The following is a 20,053-nucleotide window of genomic DNA, read 5'->3' as shown; positions in this document are numbered from 1 at the left end:
CAACGAAGACCCAATGCAGCCAAAAAAACCAAACCAAAACAAAACAAAACTTTTTTAGACATTCTAGTGGGTGTATAGTGGTATCTTGCTGAGGTGTTCATTTACATTTCCCTAATGACTAAATGATGTTGCATCTTTTCCTGTGCTTATTTGCCACCTGTATCCCTTCTTTCTGAAGTGTACGATTAATCTTTTGCCCACTTATTGTCATTGGATTGTTTATTTTATTATTGAGCTTTGAGAATTCTTTATGTATTTTGGATACAAATCCTTTACCAGATAAATATTTTACACATATATTCTCATAGTTTATGGCTTGTCTTTTCATTCTCTTAATAATGCCTTTCAAAAAGAAGTTTTAAATTTTGATGAAGTCCAATTTGCCAATTTTTTTCTTTTATGGATAATGCTTTTGGTGTGGTAGCTAAGAAATATTTGCCTAACCCATGGTGATAAAGATTTTTTTCCTGTGTTTTGTTCTTGTAGGGAAGTAAATTTTTAAATAAAAGAATTAGCGGTGGGCTTCCCTGGTGGCACAGTGGTTGAGAGTCCGCCTGCTGATGCAGGGGACACGGGTTCGTGCCCTGGTCCGGGAAGATCCCACATGCCGCGGAGCGGCTAGGCCCGTGAGCCATGGCCGCTGAGCGTGCGCATCCGGAGCCTGTGCTCTGCAACGGGAGAGGCCACAACAGTGAGAGGCCCGTGTACCGCAAAACAGGAAAAAAAAAAAAAAAAAAAGAATTAGGGGCAAGTGTTACTGTGAATACATAATACTGGTACTAATGATGATACATAATGTTATGACTAACATGTAATTCAGTAAGAGTAAGGTATTTCTTGTGATCATTTTCATCAAGATAACATTTTAAAGATAACATCTTATTTTAAAGATAACGTCTAAGCACTGCATGCAGAGTTGATGAAAATTAGCAACTTCCAGGGGTCACCCTCTGGACAGTCTGCAGTACAGAGTTAATCTGCTCTTGGTTGGACATTACACTTTCAGTAACAATGTACTTTACTATGTGTGTTATAGAGAGGACCTATGGACTGTAAGAGGTGGTGAAAAACTTATGTGAACAAACTGGCTAGCTGGTACAGAATATAAAAATACATTAAAAATTTACTCTTTTAAAATTACAAAGCATCTTTATACTTATGATGAAAATAAAGTAGGAAGGCATATCCAAGCAAGCACAGTACACGAGTACATAATTCTTACTTCTTTTGCTTCCTTTGACTTGACTCGGTCCAGATCACCCAATCTCATCTTTATTAGGTGCCCTGTAATTTCAGACATCCGCCGTTGATCTGAAGGTAAAAATTAATAAACCTTACTTTTTATGAGGATGTTTTATTACTTTTATTTCTTAAAGAAGATTGCAATCATCAAGAGTTTATGAAAATATCATTGGATATTATTTATAAACACATAAACCTTTTTATCTTTGAAGGATTTTAGGCTGCAAGTGGCAAAATGGCTCATATACAGATAACTGTGCTGCTTTTAATATTACTGTAAATCAGCCTAAGACATATTCAGCCTTCTTGAGAGTGGAAGTACTGGGTGAAAGTCAGTCTGAGAGGCCTCAAAATGACAGATACATAAAACAACATATTATCTACTGGGATTGTCTAGTAATGAAACTCTGGTTGATGCCTAAGGGAATGTGCTAATTCTGGGCCTTATTCCAGTTGGAATCTTTAAAGCTATTCAGCATACTTCATAAAATAAAAGATTCCTATCATTGCTATTTAGAGCTAATTTGTACATTACACAAATAATAAAACTTACCATCTTCTCTTTGTGCATCTTGGTTGAATCTCAAGGATCTTGTGGCATCCCACTTATTCTTCTGCATACTCACACTACTGAAAAAATTAAACAAAAATCAGTACTGATGCTTTTACAGTGAACATCTGACTGGATTAAGGAGCAATACTCACATGAAAGGAGACACATCTCTAGAAGTTGACTAAAAAAAAGTAGACAACATTAAGGCCCAATTAGAACATATTTATTGATTAGCGTTATAGGTAATACAAAAAGAGTTTACATTTATTGGGTGCAAGATACTGTACCAAGAGCATTACAAGCATTCTTTCACTGAAGCCTTGCAACTACTGTGTGAGATAGGTGCTACTATTATCTCTATAATAAACAGCTTCAGAGAAGTTAAGAAACTTTCCACAGAGAAAGAGACCTAGAATTTGAACCCAGTTTTATTTGTCTGACCTGGAAGCCCCCCACCTCTATGCAATCTTTTAGAATTCACTCATTCTGTGCCTGTGGTCCTCAACATGGAGATGAATGTACAACCCGTCCAACATATATTGTGTGGAACTTGTTTGAACCCCAGCTTTTCACACATTTTTAGAATCTATAGTTTCTCTTTTAGCCAACTGTAGTTATACTGTTCTCTTATTCCTACCTGGCTTTTTACTCCTTCCTTTGAAGGCATGGGGAAATAAGAATAATTTTAAAAGATCATAAAATATTTATTTAAAAAATTTAGGGCTTCCCTGGTGGCGCAGTGGTTGAGAGTTCGCCTGCTGATGCAGGGGACACGGGTTCGTGCCCCAGTCCGGGAAGATCCCACATGCCGCGGAGCGGCTGGGCCCGTGAGCCATGGCCGCTGGGCCTGCGCGTCCAGAGCCTGTGCTCCGCAACGGGAGAGGCCACAACAGTGAGAGGCCCCCATAACGCAAAAAAAAAAAAAAAAAAAAAAATTTAAAGCCTACTTATTTATTTTTTAAAAAAATTTTTGGCTGTGTTGGGTCTTCATTTCTGTACGAGGGCTTTCTCTAGTTGTGTCAAGCGGGGCCCACCCTTCATCACGGTGCGCGGGCCTCTCACTATCGCGGCCTCTCTTGTTGCGGAGCACAGGCGCCAGACGCGCAGGCTCAGTAGTGGTGGCTCACGGGCCTAGTTGCTCCGCGGCATGTGGGATCCTTCCAGACCAGGGCTTGAACCCGTGTCCCCTGCATTAGCAGGCAGACTCTCAACCACTGCACCACCAGGGAAGCCCCTACTTATTTTTTGAATAAGTAATACGGTTCATAATCCAAGAAGTACAAACAGCACATATATTAAAAAGCCTCTGCCCCCCAGACATTCAGTTCCCTTCCTTAGGGGAAACTAATTTTATCAATTTCTTGTATAGCTTTCCACAGATATTTTATGGATATACAAGAAAATTCATACGTATTCCTTCGTCTATTCTACAAAAATGGTAGCATAATATGCCACTATACATACTGCTCTGCACTTTTCCTTTTTTCTTTTTTTCTTTTTATTGAAGTATAGTTACTTTACAATGTGGTATTAGTTTCTGGTGTAAAGTGATTTGGTTTATATATATATATATATATGCTCTTTTTCACATTCTTTTCCATTATAGTTTATTACAAGACATTGAATATAGTTCCCTGTGCTATACAGTAGGACCTTGTTGTTTATCCATTTTATATATAGTAGTAGTTTGTATATGTTAATCCCAAACCCCTAATTTCTCTTCCCCAAACTCACTTTCCTTTTTTCATGTGTCAATATACCTTAGGGATCTTTAATCTCAGTCTTTATAGTGATTCTTCACTCATTTTTACACTGCTAGCATTCCACTGTGGCACTCATTACTCTTCTTTTTCGAATTTTTCCTGGCTGTACCTGCTTATTTCTCAATATGAACTTTAGAATAGTAATAGATAATTTAGTGTTACCTTCTCCAATGCCTTTTCTTTCTTCTGACCACAGGGTGAAGACATCTGCTTTTTTGGTTGTTTAGTGAATTTCTTTGGCTTCTCCTTTTTCCCTGATAACAGAAGGTCAATGTTATAAGCGTAAGTCCCATATACTTTCCTCATGCACTTGTCATATTCAAACAATAAAACCACTGAAAATAAAACATTGTTTTTAAAAACTAACAAATTACCTTGGGATAAAAAGTAACTATATGGAGAAATCAAACTAAAAGTGCTTTACAGAGGTTCATTTTAATTACTTTTCTTCTTTCTACTTGGTGAAAATCTTTGCGGAAAAAATGAGGGCAATGAATTCCAAGTGCCAGTGAAATTAAATACAGAAAAATGTTGGGGAAATTATTCATATTTCTTTCTCTGAATCTAATTTGACAGTGGAGTCACACCTCCTAATTCCAAATTTTTTATATAAAAAATAACTATAACCCAGAAAAACACAATTTGAGAATGGGAGGAGAGAAGAGCTCACAAAAAATCTTTAAAATGTCTTTTGTTCATGCAGGAGGTGGGCTATGAAAGTAAAAATGGAGGTAGAACATAAATGATCTTGTGAAAAACCAGATCTGGGACAAAGTATATTTGAAACTAAGGCATTCCTGCAGTCAGTATTCTGCTTTACTCTGGCTGACAGTTTAGTGGAGAAAGGAGAGAGGCAAAAAAGAGGGAGGGGAAAGAAGTATTTCTCTAAAAACAATGTTTGAAGGTTAAGAATATCACATTAGATCACTGTTTCCCAAATATCAATTATTTGTACAACACCTTCACACTTTTTGCTCTATCTTAAAAGGGAAACTTTATCACTACCATAAATGAAAAACCTGTAAAATGTGCTACATAGAAGATAATTTTGAAGATAACAGAATAAAGACAAAACAACATCAATAATCTGGATAGATTTATTTGCCTGCTGGCAAGCCCTGAGCCCCTGACGTGTCTCTTTGTTAAAGTGGGAGATTTAAGTGTTATAAAATTTCTAAAAGCCATGATAAGGTGGGACATATGATAATGGCAGTGTGAAAAGGTTGGATAATTCCTTCCCTAAAAACAGAAGAACAATATTATAAACAACCATCTGCAGGTACTGGGGAATAGTCAAAGGAAGATAGAAAGTTCAATGTTTATGTTTGAAAGATGCCAGAGCTAAGAGCTGTGAGTTTGTGGCTTTCTTGTCTGAGGGCACTTCCCCACCTCCCAGTTCAGGGAGGAAAATTACAGCCTTGAGTTCTAGGGAGAAGATGATAAAGTTCGAAGCAACAGAGAAGCTGGAATTTTTTTTTTTGGCCGTGTCATGTCGCTTGTGGGATCTTAGTTCCCTGACCAGGGATTGAACCCATGCTCCCTGCAGTGGAAGCGTGGAGTCCTAACCACTGGACTGCCAGGGAATCCCCAAGAAGCTGAAAATTTAAAGGGGAAAATATGGAAGCAAGAAAGAGACTTGAGGTCTAAAATGTGAGTATAAACTATGCCCAAATTCCTAGCTGAGTGCTAAACTCTGCAGGTATATGGGAGACCCTAGGAAGCCCCGCTAAAAAGGCAAGCAGAAACTAGGGTGGGGTGTTGATCCTTGCAAGACGGAACTGTTCTTTGCGAGATGTGGGAGTTTCTTGTGCCTTCTGACTGAATGATTTCCCCAAGCTACCTTTAGCTTGAGTTTCTGAGAGTCTTATAGGCTTGAGGTATCAGAGGTCGGACTTGGGAACTGGAAAAACAAGTAGGAATCTAGGAGGGAACCCAAAAAGCAACGAAACCACTAAGCAGGTGAGCCCCCAAATATGAATATAAATTCTGTCCAAATCCTTGGCTGACCACTAAACTACACAGGCTGGTGTGGCCCCCGGGGGGGCACGCTAACGCAGTAGCAGTCAGCAGCCAAAAAACCTATGAAAAACACCATCCACTGCATAGCAGCCAGGAGACGGATTTTGCAGTTTGGCTCCGGCAGGTTAATTGCTTACTAGAACAAAAATCCCCCAAATCCTCAGAAGAACAAAAGAGATTTCAGAGTTGCACAAAGATAATCTACGATGTCCAGTTTTCACCGAAAAGTTATGAGATAAAGAAAGTGAAAAGAAAAGAAACAGTCAGAAAACACTCAGAAAAGAAACAGTCAATAGCAACTGATTCTGAAAGGGTCAGCATGTTGGACTTAGGAGACAATAACTTCAAAGCAACTATTATAAATATGTTCAAAGGAAAAATGGTAGTATTGAGTAAGCACATAGAGAATCTCAAAAGAGAAACGTAAAGTATAAAAGAACCAGTGGGAAATTCTAGAGCTGAAAGGCACAATAATTGAAATGAAAAAATGTACCAGATGGGCTCAAGAGAAAATGTGAAATGGCAGAAAAATGAATCAGTGAATGTGAAGTTATCAAAAGGTCATAGGTGTACTGGAGCTCCAGAAAACGAGTGAGAGAAAGGGGAAAAAAAATACTTAAAGAAATAACGATTGTAAGATAACATTAATTTACAGATCCAAGAAGGTCAACAAATCCCAAGTAAGATAAACACAAAGAAAGCCACATCTAGGCATATCATAGTTAAGCTTCTAAAAGTTAAAGATAAAAAGAAAATCTGAAAAGCAGCATGATTAAAAGTGCACATCACATACAGAGGGGAACAATTTTATCACAATGACTGACTTCTCATCAGAAACAATGGAGGCCAGAAGAAATTGAAATGACATATTTATTTATTTATTTATTTTTAAACTCTGGCCAATATTATGTTTAATGGTTAAACACTAAAGGCATTATCATTGAATAAAGAACAAGACAAGAATGAAAACCACCACCATCGGAAATTTTAGCCTCTGTAAAAAACAAGGAAAAATATTGAAATATATGAGACCAATTTTATCACAATGACTGACTTCTCATCAGAAACAATCAAGGCCAGAAGACATTGAAACGACATATTTAAAGTGCAAAAAGAAAAAGTTGTTATTAACAAAGGATTATATATCAAAAAAACTGTACTTCAAAAACAAAAGCAGGGACTTCCCTGGTGGCGCAGTGGTTAAGAATCTGCCTGCCAGTGCAGGGGAGACGGATTCGAATCCTGCTCCGAGAAGACCCCACATGCCATGGAGCAACTAAGCCCGTGTGCCACAACTACTGAGCCTGCGCTATAGAGCCCGCATGCCACAACTACTGAGCCTGCGCTATAGAGCCCATGAGCCACAACTACTGAGCCCGCGTGCCACAACTACTGAAGCCCGCGTGCCTAGAGCCCGTGCTCTGCAACAAGAGAAGCCTCCACAATGAGAAGCCTACACACCACAATGAAGAGCAGTCCCCACTCACCGCAACTAGAGAAAGCCCGCATGCAGCAACGAAGACCCAAAGCAACCAAAAATAAATAACTAATTAATTTTTTAAAAAAGCAAGGGGCTTCCCTGGTGGCACAGTGGTTGAGAATCCGCTTGCCAATGCAGGGGACACGTGTTCGAGTCCTGGTCCGAGAAGATCCCATATGCCGCAGAGCAACTAAGCCCGTGCGCCACAACTACTGAGCCTGTGCTCTAGAGCCCGGGAGCCACAACTACTGAGCCCACGTGCTGCAACTACTGAAGCCTGCGCGCCTAGAGCCCGTGCTCTGCAGCAAGAGAAGCCACCACAATGAGAAGCCAGTGAACCACAAAGAGTAGCCCCTGCTCACCGCAATTACAGAAAGCCCGTGAGCAGCGACGAAGACCCAACACAGCCAAAAATAAATTAATAAAATTAATAAATTCTTTTTTAGACGATGATATGGATTTTCTCTTTTATTCTGTTAATATGGTGGAATGTATTTCCAAATGTAAAACCAAATTTGCATTCCTGATATAAACATTACTTGGTCAATTACTTGATATATTAACCTTTTTTTTACTGGATTTTATTTGTTAATATTTAAAAGTTTTTTATTTTGATAAGATCATATGTTTTTATTCTTCAATTTGTTAATATGGTGTATCACATTGATTGATTTGCGTATATTGAAGAATCCTTGCATCCCTGGGATAAATCCCACTTGATCACGGTGTATGATTCTTTTAATGTGTTGTTCATTTCTGCTTGCTAGTACTTTGTTGAGGATTTTTGCATCTATATTCATCAGTAATATTGGTCTGTAATTTTCTTTTTTTGTAGTATCTTTGTCTGGTTTTGGTATCAGGGTGATGGTGGCCTCGTAGAACGAGTTTGGGAGTGTTCCTTCCTCTGCAATTGTTTGGAAGAGTTTGAGAAGGATGGGTGTTAGCTCTTCTCTAAATGTTTGATAGAATTCACCTGTGAAGCCATCTGGTCCTGGACTTTTGTTTGTTGGAAGATTTTTAATCACAGTTTCAATTTCATTACTTGTGATTGGTCTGTTCATATTTTCTATTTCTTCCTGATTCAGTCTTGAAAGGTTATACCTTTGTAAGAATTTGTCCATTTCTTCCAGGTTGTCCATTTTATTGGCGTAGAGTTGCTTGTAGTAGTCTCTTAGGATGCTTTGTATTTCTGTGGTGTCTGTTGTAACTTCTCCTTTTTCATTTCTAATTTTATTGATTTGAGCCCTCTCCCTCTTTTTCTTGATGAGTCTGGCTAAGGGTTTATCAATTTTGTTTATCTTCTCAAAGAACCAGCTTTGAGAAGCCTTATTGATCTTTGCTATTGTTTTCTTTGTTTCTATTTCATTTATTTCTGCTCTGATCTTTTTTTTTTTTTCATTACACGGGCCTCTCACTGCTGTGGCCTCTCCCATTGCAGAGCACAGGCTCCGGACGCGCAGGCTCAGCGGCCATGGCTCACGGGCCCAGCTGCTCCGTGGCATGTGGGATCTTCCCAGACCGGGGCACGAACCCGTGTCCCCTGCATCAGCAGGCGGACTCTCAACCACTGCGCCACCAGGGAAGCCCTCTGCTCTGATCTTAATGATTTCTTTCCTCCTACTAACTTTGGGTTTTGTTTGTTCTTCTTTTTCTAGTTCCTTTAGGTGTAAGGTTAGATTGTTTATTTGAGATTGTTCTTGTTTCTTGAGGTAGGCTTGTATTGCTATAAACTTCTCTCTTAGAAGTGCATCCCATAGGTTTTGGATCGTCGTGATTTCATTGTCATTTGTCTCTAGGTATTTTTGATTTCCTCTTTGATTTCTTCAGTGGTCTTTTGGTTATTTAGTAATGTACTGTTTAGCCTCCACGTGTTTGTGTTTTTTATGTTTCTGTGTAATTGATTTCTAATCTCAGAGCGTTGTGGTCAGAAAAGATGCTTGATATAATGACAATTTTCTTAAATTTACTGAGGCTTGATTTGTGACCCTAGATGTGATCTATCCTGGAGAATGTTCCATGTGCACTTGAGAAGAAAGTGTAATCTGCTGTTTTTGGATGGAATGTCCTATAAATATCAATTAAATCTATCTGACCTATTGTGTCATTTAAAGCTTGTGTTTTCTTAGTAATTTTGTTTGGATGATCTGTCCATTGGTGTAAGTGAGGTCTTAAAGTCCCTCACTATTGTTGTGTTACTGTTGATTTCCTCTTTCATACCTGTTAGCAGTTGCCTTATGTATTGAGGTGCTCCTATGTTGGGAGCATATATATTTATAATTGTTATGTCTTCTTCTTGGATTGATCCCTTGATCATTATGTAGTGTCCTTCCTTGTCTCTTGAAATGTTCTTTATTTTAAAGTCTATTTTATCTGATATGAGTATTGCTACTCCAGTTTTCTTTTGATTTCCATTTGCATGGAATATCTTTTTCCATCCCCTCACTTTCAGTCTGTATGTGTCCCTAGGTCTGAAGTGGGTCTCTTGTAGATAGCATATATACAGGTCTTGTTTTTGTATCCATTCAGTGAGCCTGTATCTTTTGGTTGGAGCATTTAATCCATTCAGGTTTAAGGTAATTATTGATATGTATGTTCCTATCACCATTTTCTTAATTGTTTTGGGTTTGTTTTTGTAGGTCTTTTTTTTTCTCTTGGGTTTCCCACTTAGAGAAGTTCCTTTAGCATTTGTTGTACAGCTGGTTTGGTGGTGCTGAATTCTCTTAGCTTTTGCTTGTCTGTAAAGCTTTTGATTTCTCCATCTAATCTGAATGAGATCTTTGCTGGGTAGAGTAATCTTGGTTGTAGGTTCTTCCCTTTCATCACTTGAAATATATCATGACACTCCCTTCTGGCTTGTAGAGTTTCTGCTGAGAAATCAGCTGTTAACCTTATGGGAGTTCCCTTGTATGCTATTTGTCATATTTCCCTTGTTGCTTTCAATAATTTTTCTTTGTCTTTAATTTTTGCCAATTTGATTACTATGTGTCTTGGCGTGTTTCTCCTTGGGTTTATCCTGTATGGTACTCTCTGCACTTCCAGGACTTGGGTGGCTATTTCCTTTCCCATGTTAGGGAAGTTTTCGACCATAATCTCTTCAAATATTTTCTCAGGTCCTTTCTCTCTCTCTTCTCCTTCTGGGACCCCTATAATGTGAATGTTGTTGCGTTTAATGTTGTCCCAGAGGTCTCTGAGGCTGTTTTCATTTCTTTTCATTCTTTTTTCTTTGTTCTGTTCTGCAGCAGTGAATTCCACCATTCTGTCTTCCAGGTCATTTATCCGTTCTTCTGCCTCAGTTCTTCTGCTCTTAATTCCTTCTAGTGTAGTTTTCATTTCAGTTATTGTATTGTTCATCTCTGTTTGTTTGTTCTTTAATTCTTCTAGGTCTTTGTTAAACATTTCTTGCATCTTCTCGATCTTTGCCTCCATTCTTTTTCTGAGGTCCCGGATCATCTTCACTATCATTATTCTGAATTCTTTTTCTGGAAGGTTGCATATCTCCACTTCATTTAGTTGTTTTTCTGGGGTTTTATCTTGTTCCTTCATCTGGTACATAGCCTTCTGCCTTTTCATCTTGTCTATCTTTCTGTGAATGTGGTTTTTGTTCCACAGGCTGCAGGATTGTAGTTCTTCTTGCTTCTGCTGTCTGCCCTCTCTAAATAAATTTATATTTAAAAAAAGGAACAAAAGCAAGGGACCTCCCTCGTGGCGCAGTGGTTAACACTCCACGCTCCCAATGCAGAGGGCCCCGGTTCAATCCCTGATCAGGGAACTAGATCCCACATACATGCCTCAACTTAGAGTTCACATGCCACAACTAAGGAGCCCATGTGCTGCAATTAAGGAGCCAGTGAGCTGCAACTAAGGAGCCCTCGAGACGCAACTAAGTAGCCTGCCTGCTGCAACTAACAGCCAGTGCAACCAAATAAATGTTAAAAAAAACCACCACAAAAGTAAAATAAAGACATTTTCAGGTGAATAAAAATAAGAGAATTCACTAGTATACCTGCACTACAGGAAATAATGAAAGAAGTCCTTCAGCATGAAAGATAATAACATCAGATGGTAACAAAGATACAGAGACAAATGATAAATATAAAAGACTAATTGTATATATTTTCTTTTATTCTCCTCTAAATGACATATAACTGTGTAAAGTAAAAATATACATTTTTATATATATAAATGTATGATATGTATATCATATGATATATGATATTTATATACACATATATATATGACAACAATAGCACAAAGAAGGGGAAGAAAATGGAACTATATATTATTTTAAGGTTCTTCTATTTTACCTGGAATAATTCATAGTACCTTTAAGTAGATTGTGATAGGTTAAAGAGGCATGTTGTAATCTTTAGAACAAATGCAAAGAATATAACTGCAAAGCAAATAAAATAATTTAAATAATACCCAAAAATTATTTTCTTAGCACAAAAAAAGCAGGAAAGGCGAAACAGAGAAGCAAAACATCTGAGAAAATTAGAAAATGAATAGCAAAATGGCAGACCTGATACAACCATATCAATAAACACATTAAATATAAATAGAATAAATGTTCCAGTCAAAATGCAGAGATTGGGCTTCCCTGGTGGCGCAGTGGTTAAGAATCTGCCTGCCAATGCAGGGGACACAGGTTTGAGCCCTGGTCCAGGAAGATCCCACATACTGCAGAGCAAATAAGCCCATGTTCCACAACTACTGAGCCTGTGCTCTGGAGTCTGCAAGCCACAACTACTGAAGTCCACATGCCTAGAGCCCGTGCTCCACAACAAGAGAAGTCACCGCAGTGAGAAGCCCACGCACCACAATGAAGAGTAGCCCCCACTCACCACAAGTAGAGAAAGCCCGTACGCAGCAATGAAGACCCAATGCAGCCAAAAATTAAAAAAAAAAAGCAGAGATTGTCAAACTAGATAAACAAGCAATTACCAACAATATGCTATCTACAAGATACACAATTTTTTTTTTTTTTTTTTTTTTTTTTTTTTGTGGTATGCGGGCCTCTCACTGTTGTGGCCTCTCCCGTTGCGGAGCACAGGCTCCGGATGCGCAGGCCCAGCGGCCATGGCTCACGGGCCCAGCCGCTCCGCGGCATATGGGATCCTCCCAGACCGGGGCACGAACCCGTATCCCCTGCATCGGCAGGCGGACTCTCAACCACTGCGCCACCAGGGAGGCCCCAAGATACACAATTTAAATGTTATTTATTCATTTATTTTTGGCTGTGTTGGGTCTTCGTTGCTGCGCGCGGGCTTTCTCTATTTGTGGTGGGCAGGGGCTACTCTTCATTGTGGTGCGTGGTCTTCTCATGGATGTGGCTTCTTTTGTTGCGGAGCGTGGGCTCCAGGTGCACGGGTTTCAGTAGTTGTGGCACATGGGCTTCAGTAGTTGTGGCAAGTGGGCTTCAGTAGTTGTGGCTCGTGGGCTCAGTAGTTGTGGCTCGTGGGCTCTAGAGCACAGGCTCAGTAGTTGTGGCGCATGGGCTTAGTTGCTCTGCAGCATGTGAGATCTTCCCGGACCAGAGCTTGAACCCATGTCCCCTGCATTGGTAGGCGGATTCTTAACCACTGCGCCACCAGGGAAGTCCCCACGCTTTAAATTTAAAAACACGAAGAAGTTGACAATAAAAGGATAGAAAAAAGATATGTCATCCAATTGGTAAACAAAAAAAATCTAGAGTGATTATGTTAATATTAAACAAAACAGACTTTCAGACAAGCAGTTTTACTATAGGCAAGGAGGGGTAGATCATGAGAAAAGAGTCAATACACTATAAATGTATATGTGCCTAATTACAAAGCTCTAACACATACACAAAGCAAAAACTGACAGACTTGAAAGGAAAAATACATAAATTAACAAGCATAGCTTGAGATTTCAATACTACTCTCTTAGTAATTGATAGAACAAGTAGTCAGAATATGATTAGAGAAGACTTGTACCAGAAAATCAAACCAACTTGACCCTACCGTTAAAGACTACTCCACCTATAACAGCAGAATTCACATTCTTTTCATGCACATCTGGAACATGTGTTAATAAAATTTAGAAGATGAAACCACAGAGTACATTTTCTGACCATGATGGAATTAAATTAGAAACCTACAACTGAGAAGTATCCAGAAAAATCTGAAAATATTTGGAAATTAAACATATTACTAAACAACACAGAGGTCAAAGACAAAATCATAAGGGAAATTAGAAAATATTTTATATTGAATATAAATGAAGAAAAGATATATCAAGTCTGTGAATACTTAAAAGCAGTGCTTAGAGTGAATCTTATAGCTTTAAATACTTATACTAGAAAAGAAGTAAAAAACCAATGATTTAAGTTTCCACTTTAAGAACCTAAAAAAAAGAGGAAATTAAGTCCAAAGTAATTACAAGGAAGGAAATAGTAAATATAAGAGGGAAATCAATGAAATATAAAATAGGCAAACTATAGAGAAAGTCAATGAAATCAAAAGCTGGTTCCTTGAAAAGATCAATAAAACTAATAAACCTCTAGCTAAACTGACCAAGAAAAAATGAGATAAGACACAAATTATCAATATCAGGAATGAAAGAGGGACATCACTAGAGATCCTTCAGACAGAAAAGGATAATAAGAAAATACCATGAGCAACTTTATGCCAATAAATTTGACAACTTGGATAAAATGGACACATTCCTTGAAAGACATTATCAAAACATTCAAGAAGAAATAGAAAACCTGAATAGCACTATATTAATTAAAGACCTTAACTGATAATTAAAAAGCTTCCTATAAAGAAAACTCCAGGCCCAAAAGACTTTACTGCTGAATTTCAGCATACTTTTAAGGGACAAAGAATACAAATACTATACAAATTCTTTCAGAAAAGAGAAGTGAACATTTTCCAACTCATTTTATGAGGTATTAACCTGGTAACAAACTTGAAGATGACATCACAAAAAAACTACAGACAAATATCCCTCATGAACACAAACAAAAAATCTTTAACAAAATACAAGCAAGTCCAATACAATAACATATAAAGAGAAAAACACCTCATGACCAAGTGGAGTTTACCTCGGAAGACTGATGTAACACTTGAAAAAATCAATGTAATTCATCATATAGGTATAATGATGGAGAAAGACTATATTATCATCTCAGTAGATGGAGAAAAAGCATTTGACAAAATTCAACACCCATTCATGTGGCAAACTAGAAATAGAAAGGAACCTCCTCAACCTGAGAAAGGGCGTTTATGAGAAGCCAACAACTAATGTTACATACTTAATGGTTAAAGATTGAGGGGACCTCCCTGGAGTCCCAGTGGTTAAGACTTCGCCTTCCAATGCAGAGGGTGTGGGTTTGATCCCTGGTCGAGGAGCTAAGATCCCACAAGCCTTGCAGCCAAAAAAACCAAAACATAAAACAGAAGCAATACTGTAACAAATTCAACAAAGACTTTAAAAATGGTCCACATCAAAAAAAATCTTTAAAACTATAAAGATTGAATGCTTTCCCCCTACCATAAGGAACAAGGCAAGGATGTCTGTTCACACCACTTCTATTCAACATCGGGTCCTAACCAACACAAAATGGCAAGACAAAGAGATAAAAGGCATACATACTGAAAGCAATCTAATAAGCAAAGAAAAATTAAGTCAATTTAGCAAGGTCATAGGATACAAAGTCAATATACAAAGACCAGCTGTATTTCAATATTACCATTAATGAACAATTGGAAAATTTAAAAAACCTACTTCCATTTATAAAAGCATAAGAAAATACTTAGGGGGCCTCCCTGGTGGCGCAAGTGGTTAAGAGTCCGCCTGCTGATGCAGGGGATACGGGTTCGTGCCCCGGTCTGGGAGGATCCCATATGCCGCGGAGCGGCTGGGCCCGTGAGCCATGGCCGCTGGGCCTGCGCGTCCGGAGCCTGTGCTCCGCAACGGGAGAGGCCACAACAGTGAGAGGCCCACATACCGCAAAAAGAAAAAAAAAAAAAAAAAAAAAAAAAAGAAAATACTTAGGAACAAATTTAACAAAAGATGTTACAACGTTTGCATAGTGAAACTACAAAACACGATTGAGAGACATTAAAGAAGACTTAAATAAATGGAGAGACAGTCTGCATTCATGGATTGGAAGACTTGCCATTGGGAAAAAAAAGAGCAACATACAGCTTCAACACAATTCCAATAAAAATTCTAGCAATATTTGTGTAGAAATATCCACACTTATTCTAAAATGTATAGGAAAAGCAAAGCACCTAGAAATACCAAAATAATCTAAGACAAGAGAACAGTTTTGGAGGACTACACCACTGATTTCAAGAGTCACTAAAAACTACAAAAATTAAGACAGTGTGACATTGATATACTGAGGTAAAGACAGAAGAATCAATGGAAGAGAACAAAGTTCAGAAGTAGAGCCATATGTAATGGTCAACGATTCTTTAACAAAGGTGCTAAAGTAATCCAATGGGGAAAGAACAGTCTTTTCAACAAATGGTACTAGGACAACTGGCTATGCCTATGGAAAAAAAAAAGGAATCTTGACTCTTACCTCATACCACACACACAAATTAACCTGGAAGGGACTGTATACTTAAATATAAGAGCTAAAGTCATAGAACCTCTAAAAGAAAACATAGAAAATCTTTGTGACTTTGGGGTAGCCAAAGATTTCTTAGCTAGTAAAGCCTGAAACATAAAAGGAAAGCTAAAAAATTATAGTTCACAAAATTAAAAACTTTTGTTTTCAAAAGACAATGTTAATAAAAGTAAAAGGCAAGTCATAGACTAGGGAAAAATATCTGCAAAACATATGGACTTGTATCCACAAATATATAAAGAACTCTTACAATTCAATAAGGCAAACAATTCAATTAAAAAAGATTTAAGACGGGGCTTCCCTGGTGGCGCAGTGGTTGAGAGTCCGCCTGCCGATGCAGGGGACATGGGTTCGTGCCTCAGTCTGGGAGGATCCCACATGCCGCGGAGCGGCTGGGCCCGTGAGCCATGGCCACTGAACCTGTGCGTCTGGAGCCTGTGCTCTGCAACGGGAGAGGCCACAACAGTGAGAGGCCCATGTACCGCAAAAAAAAAAAAAAAAAAAAAAAGATTTAAGGCAAAAGATTTAAACAGACCTCTCACAAAAAAGACATATAAATGACCAAGAAGCACGTGGAAAAATGCAAAGAATTACACACACACTAGAATGTCTAATATTAAAAAAAAACACACAATAATACCAAGTATTGGTACAAATGTGTAGTGACTGGAACTCTCATACATTGCTGGTAGGATGCAAAATGGTACAGTCACTTTGCAAAACAGTTTGCAGTTTCTTATAAAGTTAAACATACACTTAGCATGTGACCCGGCAATTCCACTCGTAGGTATCTACCCAAGAGAAATGAAAACATATGTCCACACAGACTTTTATACAAATGTTCACAGCAGCATTATTCATAACAGCCAAGAACTGAAAAGAACCCAAATGTCCATGAAATGGTGGATGGATGAACAGATTATGGTATATTTCTACAATGGAACACTACTCTGCAATAAAAAGGAACAAACTACTGATACACACAACAAATGGATGAATCTCAAAAACATACTAAGTGAAAGAAGCCAGACACAAAAGGCTATTCATGATTCCATTTATATGAGATCTTAGAAAAGGTAAACCACAGTGACAAAAAGCAGATTAGTGGTTGCCTGGGATTGGGAGTGGGGAAAGGGAACTGAGTGTAAAGGGTTAGAAGGAAACTTTCTGGAGTGATATTCTAGGTCTTGATTGTGGTGGTGGTTATACAACTGTGCTTAAACTCATCAATGTGTACACTTAAAAATGAATGAATTTTATTACATGTAAACTATACCTCAATCAACTGTGAAACACACACACACACACACACACAATAGCATTTTCTCCTTCACTAATTAGTATTGAAAAATAATTCATAAATGACTAGTTTTTTCATTAGGGGAATTCAACATGTAAAGAAAAATTATATAAAACTTAGAAATAAGACAAAGGGAAGACTGCATGTCCTTTAAGTGATATACTGGAGGACTGCTTACTTAATCCTCTAAGAGAACGTCCTTATGTTTGACTTTCTTGTCTACTATTGATTGAAGGCCCAGATACTGTGAAGTTTCATGTTACCTTACAAATTTTTCTAATAGAAATGCAAATGATTTCTGTCCAATAGAAAAGATAACCCTGGGACTTCCCTGGTGGTCCAGTGGTTAAGACTCCGCGCTTCCACTGCAGGGGGCACAGGTTTGATCCCTGGTTGGGGAACCAAGATCCCGCATGCCACGTGTCGGGGCCAAAAAAAGGAAAAAAGGAAAACAAAGATAACCCCAGTGGTTATGGGTTTATTGCCTTGTATGACATTAGTCAGTGTTGTATCTAATTTGCAATCTTTTTTTAACATTCTTTTTTCAAATGCCTACAAATACCTGAGCCTTCAAATGCTTAACCCTAACCCTAACTTTCCCTGCTATTTCTCTCACTAATGGGTTGAAAAATTTTGACACAAGTTCATTCTATAGGTGTATAAAGTTATGGTTTTAACTTAAAAAATCATACTTTGATGACTATTATTTAATGCTTCATCTGAGTGTCACTTCAAATCATCTCAGGTACAATGAGATAGTCACACATTTTGAGAAACCCATTAGGTTACACCTGAAATGAAAACTTGGAGGGTTATTTCTTAGTATACTGCACTTTAAAAAAAAAATAACTTTATGAGTATTCTGTGTTAGTGTCAGGGTTAGGGAATCTTGATGAAGTCTCTATTATTTATTTTTTCCACGTTGTAACCTACCATGTAGACTTATAAAGCCAATTCTTCACCCCTTGCATTAAATCCTTTGGAATATACCCTCCTCATAAAAGTGAGACTTGATTTTTAACTTAGAAATCCATACTTTGTTTCTTGGATACTTCTTCTTCATCTCCAACTTCATCTTCAGTGACCTCGGACCCAGTGGTATATTCTTCTTCTTCTGAAAATAATGACTGTTGTTTCTGAATTGAAAAAACAAATACATCGTATTAAAACTGTGTATTATCACATCACCAATGAATTCTTTCAAACACACTCATCTAAATTTATTTTGGATGAATGAGCCAAACAAGAACTGATAAAATGACCACTGTCTAGCACAACTTTCAGGAAATGGGTGTAAGAATTTCTACATTTAGGACAGGATAGCATTACATTAAATATTTCAAAATTTTATTTCCTTCACAGATTCTAGCAGAGTGATGGGCACATTATAAGTACTCAGTATTTGTTGAACTGCACTTCTACCACTCAATTGAAAGTATTTTCCTTGATATTAAGATTAAATTAGGGACTTCCAAGGTGGTCCAGTGGTAGAGAACACGCCTTCCAATGCAGGGGATGCAGGTTTGATCCCTGGTCAGGAAACTAAGATCCCACATGCTGTGGGGCAACTAAGCCCGCGTGACACAACTATTGAACTCGTGTGCCTCAACTAGAGAGCCTGTGTGCTGCAAACCAGAGGCCACACTCTCTGGAGTCCACGCGCCCTGGAGCCTGCGTGCCACAACTAGAAAAGAGAAAAAAAAAACCCGCATGCCACAACTAGAGAAGCGTGCGCAGCACAATGAAAAATCCCCTCATGACTCAACGAAGATCCCGCGTGCTGCAACTGAGACCTGATGCAGCCAAAAATAAATAAATAAACCTAAAAAAAAGATTAAACTAAAATACAATAATTGCCAATATGAATGTAGTCTCATAAACAAGTAAATGTGCACATTCTCTGGGTGAATGTGGCGCTGGATTATCTGAACGTATCGCCATCAGTTTCCTCCATCTATCTACTCGACTGTCTGTTATCACTGATACAAATTTCTATTCCATTCTTGTGAATACTGGTGGCAGATGGCATAGTAATGGCAAATAGGCAAAAAAACAACAAAAAAATCAATCAATCAATCAAACAACCAAATAATTGATATGTTGTTTTGTTCAATGTTCTAAATGTGACTTAAAAGTGACTTTAAAAAAGTCATTTAAGAAAACTTATGGATTATGCAGCAAGATAATGGAGTATGTGTGTTTTAAACAATGACTTTTTAATAAGTGTGAAATTATAGAAGCTGAAAAGGATGATATACATTTAACTAAAATCTATAAAATTAGATACTCATGAGATTCTATTAAACTGAAATTTGATTTAGGAAGAAAGAGATTCATGAAAGTGAAATATAGTTGCTCACTTACCAGCTGCAGTGTCCAGTTTTTCAGTGATAAGAACTATAAAAAAGACAAAGGAATAAGAGATTAATATATCTGCATCTACCCAGATTGCAGCTCCTTATTTTTATATGGATATTGTAGAAGAGTTGGAAAAGTTTAAAAAGTTCATTCCCTTCTAGGTTGAAACATAATTTTAAATTCATCTAAAAATGATATAGTACACTCTTTTGTATTCCCTGCTCAGAAAAAATGTGTATGTCTATAAAAAAGAAAAAAAAATCAACATTTCCTAGGGTCATTTCCAAAGGACAAGTAAATCACATATAGAGATAATATAATTTTATATTGTGAATTATTTCAATCACTTTTTAATGTTTATATTCTATTATAAATTAAGGAACCAGATTATACATGGATATTCAAGAAATCTAATTTGCTATTTTGTATATAATTTACAAATAAATGTTAGTAATTAAACACAGCTATCTAAAGTTTATAATGCAGTTTACATGGAATATTTCATTTTCTCAAGTAAATGCTACTTCAACTAACACAGACAGGAAGTTCACAGGCAAACAGAGACTCCCTGGCTGTTAGTAACAGGAATCAAAGGAATCAAAGCTTTCCAGTCACCTTGAAAATATCTCAGTTTTGAAACCCTGGAAAAACTAAATGCATTACTGAATACAATTAACAAAAAGAATTTCATACCAAAAAATGTTTACAGGACTTGGAGGTGATAAAATATCTCATT

At 37.6% G+C, this 20,053-nt stretch overlaps 1 protein-coding gene across 3 annotated transcripts in view; it reads right to left on the bottom strand.

Moving 5' to 3' along the window:
• The window catches only part of SANBR (SANT and BTB domain regulator of CSR), a 73,573-nt gene that overhangs the window by 8,881 nt on the left and 44,639 nt on the right, over positions 1 to 20,053 (bottom strand). For 2 of the 3 annotated variants that reach the window (XR_009534314.1, XM_060117493.1), the window contains exons 14-19: positions 19,324 to 19,356; positions 17,996 to 18,095; positions 3,721 to 3,812; positions 1,948 to 1,976; positions 1,796 to 1,872; positions 1,223 to 1,311 (exon numbers count right to left, since the gene is read on the bottom strand). Coding sequence is in view for 2 of the 3 variants with exons in the window: in XM_060117493.1 (XP_059973476.1) it covers positions 1,223 to 1,311; positions 1,796 to 1,872; positions 1,948 to 1,976; positions 3,721 to 3,812; positions 17,996 to 18,095; positions 19,324 to 19,356 (420 nt within the window). In the remaining variant the exon portion in view is untranslated. The remainder of the gene's footprint in view (positions 1 to 1,222; positions 1,312 to 1,795; positions 1,873 to 1,947; positions 1,977 to 3,720; positions 3,813 to 17,995; positions 18,096 to 19,323; positions 19,357 to 20,053) is intronic. The other variant, XM_060117494.1, reaches the window with a different exon arrangement.

Source organism: Mesoplodon densirostris, chromosome 14 (genome assembly GCF_025265405.1).
Source record: "Mesoplodon densirostris isolate mMesDen1 chromosome 14, mMesDen1 primary haplotype, whole genome shotgun sequence".
Classification (NCBI taxonomy): Eukaryota; Metazoa; Chordata; class Mammalia; order Artiodactyla; family Ziphiidae; genus Mesoplodon; species Mesoplodon densirostris.
This window is presented reverse-complemented; position numbering and strand designations above follow the sequence as displayed.